Source organism: Pipistrellus kuhlii, unplaced genomic scaffold, assembly GCF_014108245.1.
Source record: "Pipistrellus kuhlii isolate mPipKuh1 unplaced genomic scaffold, mPipKuh1.p scaffold_m20_p_9, whole genome shotgun sequence".
NCBI lineage: Eukaryota > Metazoa > Chordata > Mammalia > Chiroptera > Vespertilionidae > Pipistrellus > Pipistrellus kuhlii.
In genome coordinates, this window is record NW_023425595.1 from 45,072,020 (window position 1) to 45,078,019 (window position 6,000).

At 36.1% G+C, this 6,000-nt stretch overlaps 1 protein-coding gene across 1 annotated transcript in view; it reads left to right on the plus strand.

The window, feature by feature from the left end:
* Window positions 1-4,818, plus strand: part of TYR (tyrosinase) — a 67,190-nt gene extending 62,372 nt beyond the window's left edge. Inside the window, exon 5 of the mRNA XM_036427666.1 lies at window positions 3,373-4,818. Within this exon, the coding sequence (XP_036283559.1) occupies window positions 3,373-3,602 (230 nt within the window). The 3' untranslated portion in view covers window positions 3,603-4,818. The remainder of the gene's footprint in view (window positions 1-3,372) is intronic.
* The last annotated feature ends 1,182 nt before the right edge of the window (window positions 4,819-6,000 follow it).

The window sequence follows — 6,000 nt, forward strand, 5'->3', positions numbered from 1 at the left end:
AAGGTGGAAAGTGACATCATATGTATTGAGTGCTAAATTCCCTTATTTGAGGAGTATGAATTATGGGCATTTACACTGAGGAGCTAAATGTAGTTATTCCACAGTAGCTAACAAATCGTGCTTTTTATGTTCCAAAAACTCCTCTAGGTGACTGTGTTTATTATTTCCTTTAATATTCATAACCACCCTATGAAGTAGGTACTGTTATTTTTTTTTTTTTTTTCCTTTTCAAGGTGGAAAACAGAGGCTTAAAGAATATAAACAACTTGTCCTAGGGCCATCCAGTATGTGGCATAGCAAAACCACACTTTAGGGCCAACAAAAGAATGTGCATGTTATCCTTTTTCCTCTCCTTCGGGGAACCACTAGTTGAACAGATATGAGTTCAACTGACCTATTTTGGTGTATCTGAATATCATAGCCAATGGAAGGCAGGCTGGAATGGCTGGCAGAGAAGATCAGATCTTTGAAAAATCTTAAGAGAACAGGATATTTTACAAACTGTAGAGGTGTGGTGAGTGGGGTGGGTAAAAAAGAAGGGCATGTATTGCGTTCCCTTTCTTGTATAAATACCCATAGTACATAATGAGGGCAGCATATTGATAATGGCTTTCCAGAGTAACCACTTAGGATTTTATGATTTCCATTTTTTAACATGCCAGACTCTTTTATTGACTCATGTTTTTCAATATGCTCTTCTCTCTGGCTAAATTCTGATGCTCTTTATTTATCTGCCAAATTCTCGGGTATCAAATCATTTATATATATATCTATATATCTATCTATCTATCTATATATATATATATGTGTGTGTGTGTGTGTGTGTGTGTGTGTGTGTGTGTATATATATGTATATGTATATATGTATATATGTATGTATATAGCGCCATGTTTATTCATTCTTTTATTAGAGTTCCTAAGGATAAATCTTTCCCTTCTCGACCTTGGCTGGGAGCCCTACAATATCAGAATTCATATCTTGAAAGCTTTTTCTAAGTACTAACTAGTACCTGGTATTGAATGAAATCAATGAATTAGTTTGAGTGTAAGTGATGTTTATCATAAAGGGTGGTATCTCTTAACCAATATAAGTAAAGCTTGTAAGAAAAATGTCATCCCTCTTAATACCCAGTTCATTTTTAGATATGTATTTTTACATGTGTCAAGTCTTCTATTACACTAGGTTTGTTTTTTTCTTAGTGGTTTTATTGATTAATTAATCCTTTGTGCATACATATGTTCAATAACTACCTTAAAAAAGATATAGTCTTAGATACTGTAGATTTAGTGTCAAATAACACAGCCTCTATCTGTACAGTGCTTACATCCTAATGCAAGAGAAAGGCCTTAGACAACTACTTACCTAATGACTCATTTAGAGATGTCCCATTTCTAGAGATCAACGAAGCGACCTTTCAGAGGATATCAGTATGAGAGGAAGAATTAATTATTTGATAAAGGGCTCCTCTCGATTGTGGATTTTGGCCATAATATTAGAATATGGGGAGCCTTAATAAATTTTAAACAGATCATGGGTCTGTTTACAAAAGATCACTGTTCTTGCAGCATATGGAAAGTTTGTAGCAATAGCAAAGCATGTTTAGGGAGGCCAGGGAAAACACTATTATAATGTCCACGGGGAGATGAAGGCAGTTTGGCTTGCAGTGGTGTTGGTAGGAAAAGAAGTGGAAAGCACTGAAGAATTTGACATTATTTTGAAAAGAAAATGTACATAACTTGAAAAAAAGGATTTTTACACGAGTTGAGAAGGAGCGAGATGCTAGGGTTGCCTCTATGTTTTCTGGGCTGTGAAACTAATGAATGGTAGATATCATTCACTGAGATAGTAACAATAGGAGCAGTGCCAAACACAGAAGGATCCTCATGGTTGCTTTTCTTACATAGTGAAATGGAGTGATATGAGATAGCAGGGAAAGTAAATTGTTATGTCGATTCTATTCTGTTTGGTAGGTGAGTAAGTTGAGACCAGAAAGATAAAGTGACTGATTTTAAGTCACAAAGCTTGTAAGTAACAAATATTATATTCCAAACCAATTATCTCTCCATTATTCCATGGGAGAGAAGGTTCTCCTTAACCCATCCATGTCTTTCACACACATGTTCCTCCTATGGCTCCTCCCCTCACGTCCAAATGGGTACCTTTTGCTGAAAGGCAACCAAACCTATTGGAGGAGTAAAGGAAGAGGAGACTCAAGTCACTAAGGGCTCAACAGTATCTAACATTTATTTCTAAATTTTTTTAAAATAAAAGAATCATATTTACTATATAGCCTCTATTTACTCTGCATTTTGTCAGATATCTTCAATGCACTATATATTAAAGTGACTAATAGCAACATATGTTAAGAATTTGCAGTCCCATTTTCAAAATAATTTTAAAATATATTAAAAATTGATAAAGTTTTCACATTTAAAAAAAATTTTTCTTTTACCTTTGTTTGCTTTCATTGTTTAAATTACTATAATTCCAACTTATACATTTTTAAAAATAATTTAATTCATGTGTGCAAGTGATTGTCCCTTCCTGATGAGAAGAAACACTAAGTTGCAATATTGTTCAAATTATGCTTAATAAGTTCTAAGGCGTTTTAGAGGTGTCTTAGTGACAGGGGGCAAAAGGACAGTGCCTGGGAGAAGAAAAATAGCAGAAGTGGTCAGGGTTTTAGCCCTTTAGCCCCACTTACACTGAAGGAGCTGCACTTTTATCTTCTGTGAATGAATATCGAGCTTAATTAGTTTTTAATAAATTCCTCTGATTAAAAAACAATATCCCTGTTTTAAATTTTTCTGAGGCTTACTAAGTTTATGGTTAACAGTGAGACTCTCACTTTAAATTTTACTTCATGTTGCTACCCATTCTTTCTAAGATTAGTTTATTAAACAAAAATTCCTTTTCTCCTTGGTTTGTGGATCTCATTTCTACTTTATATAAGTCTTACATATAATTGTAACTCCAGAATATGTGAAGATATTTCTCTGTCTTTATTGTAGTTGGCATATAATTAACTTTTTAAAATAATTAGAACTTTTTGAAATTCAAAAGGCAGAAACTCCATAGGAGTTTCTGTATAATTTACAGATTATATATTATCTATATCCTCTACAACATTCCAACAAGGTGATATTATTGTTTTCTTATTTTCATAATAAAGACACTAAGGCATAGGACTATTAGGTATAACCTCCCTAAGCTCTTACAGCTGGGAAGTAGCAGGGCTGACTTTCAAACTCAAACATCTGGCTCCTAAAGTATTATGCAAGGATGACAAGGATGATGATGATGACTATGATGATGACGATGATGATGATGACCACAACAGTTGTAAAACCTTGAATGTCTTTCTATTTCAGATCCAGACTTTTTTCAAGATTATATTATGCCCTACTTAGAACAAGCGAGGAGGATCTGGCCATGGCTCATTGGGGCAGCTCTAGTGGGGTCTGTCCTCACTGCTATGCTGGGAGGGCTCATTGGCCTGCTGTGTCGTCGTCGAAAGAGAAAGCAGCCCTCTGAAGAACAGCAGCCACTCCTCATGGAAAAGGAGGATTACCACAGCGTATTGTACCAGAGCCATTTATAAAAGGCTTAGACACTAGAGCAGGGCCAAAAACACTGTTCAAGTCCCCAGGGCAAGTCCTAACAGAAATCCTTGATATTTGTCTGTGAAGACCATTATCTGAATTATAATCTAATACAAAGTACACCCTTCTTCTATCTCAACACATTCGTGATGGCCTTGCTGGTTTTTGTTCGTCCTTTTGACAATTTCCCTCAAGCCCCATATTTTCAAGGAAAAAAAATGCTATTTGGTCATTAATAACTGTTGCTTGTATCTGGATAAACTTATAAAATGATAAAATGTGGGAATTCTTTTAATTCTTTCCTTCTCATTGTTTAATGGTATTTCTTTTTTATTGTCTTTGACTTTAATAATAAAATAGTAACAAATTTATATTGAGTTCTTTGAGCTTGAGAAAGGCATTTTTATTTTTCTCAGAAAGCATAATATTTCCCTTACATTTTATAGTCCTGCTCCAAAATGTTTATAAACATCAAGTATAAAAAAACCTTCCACTCTTTCCTGCCATAATCATGACTATACTTTTGAAGGTCACTGAAAACAAGGGCTTTGCTCTTCAACAGATCTGGCTACATACCTGTTTTAAGATGTGCTTGTTAAATATGTTGGCAGTAGAGGAGGCAGTAGATAGGCATGAGCAGAGCAGGAACAACAGGCCAGGCACACAAAGTCACCAGGGCAGAAAACCCTAGGTATCTGGCAACTAGCAAAATTGGAAAGATAAGACCTCTCTCCCAGGTGACCTTCCTCCTCTGGCATACTGCTCATCACACAGTACAGATCCCTGACTTTTCATCTCACGGGTCATGTGATTCAGACCCTCTCCTGACCTTTCCTCCCCTAGCATGTGGCTAATCATGTGATAGACCCATTAGAGGAGAAACAAGGGGCCCAAAGAATAGCCTCCTAAAATCTCCATAAAGGCCCTTGCACAATCACTCCCTCAAGCACTAAATCCTCAGAACAATGAGGTTCTGACCTGCGTCAAATAATCTTAAGAACAAAGCCTCTGGTCTGTTGACCACAGAGACTGAGTTTTAGACAAACTAGAGATACCATTTAGGCCTCAGTTGTGTTTTAGCTTCAGTTCCAAAAAAGCAGCAAAACCAGAGGAAGTGACACCAGGGCTGACATCAGTGCCGCATGACTAATGACCCCTTACCCTAGTGCCAATCAATCGGAAGAGACCATGATCCTGAGAAAATATACCTGAAAAACTGATGCATTCTCTCTGGAGAATACCTGTGCCTTTCCCCTTTCTTCCTGATGAGTACCTTTATTCTCTTCCTCCTAAGCTCCAAGGGCCCTTCTTTTTCCTCTATAATTTGTTTCATGAGCCCACATACCCAGCTGGCTCACTTCTTCCATGGTTCACTTTTTCTACCTCTGTGACTTTCTAAATAAACTTTTGCTGGGTATTTGAGTCTTGGCTCTGAATGCTTTCTTAGCCAAAACTCTAAGACCAAGGTTGTTGAACCAAGGTCTAGGTCTTGCTCCATTTCCTTGCTAACAACAATGACAATAATAATCCTATTAAGAGCCTTTTTGTCTCTTAAGAAGAATTTTATTTAATTAGGTAATGTATAAAATGCTACAAAACATTTCAAAGTTGAGAACAATTACATGAATATCAGTCTGTCTGTAATTGTAGTTAAATAGCATTACTATTTTTCTTAGCTATTAAGACCCTACATTAGGATGTCTAGATAATCCTGCTTTTTGAATTCAATAGGGACCAGTTGAATTTCTAAAAATACTCCAATTTATGTGAGGGCCTAGAAGAGGAGGGAAGGAGAGTGGGCTGAAAGAGTTTTATGGGGTAAAAAGGAGGACCTATGTAACTTTCAACAATAAAGATATCTTATTTTATTTATTTATTTATTTAAATATATTTTATTGATTTTTCACAGAGAGGAAGAGAGAGGGATAGAGAGTTAGAAACATCGATGAGAGAGAATCATCAATCAGCTGCCTCTTGCACACCCCCTACTAGGGATGTGCCCGCAACCAAGGTACATGCCCTTGACCGGAATTGAACCCGGGACCTTTCAGTCCGCAGGCCAACACTCTATCCACTGAGCCAAACTGGTCCCGGCTAAAGATATTTTTTTTAAAGATAAGAACCAATAGATAGAAGTTATAAATGTGCAATAAAAGGAAAAACTATCCAATACTCAGAGCTTTCCAAAACCAATATCAACATTCTTGGAAAATAGTAAGTGGATGCCACTGTAATTTTTCACATATACTTTGGGTGGCTAATTCAACAGGAATTCTATAAAGAGACTTTAAGTATTCAGTCTATGGTAATCCTTATTTATTTTTAAATTAATAAATATTTTATTATATTCAATTCCCTTCTACCTAGTTTGTATTCATCTGCTCAGCATTTTATTTT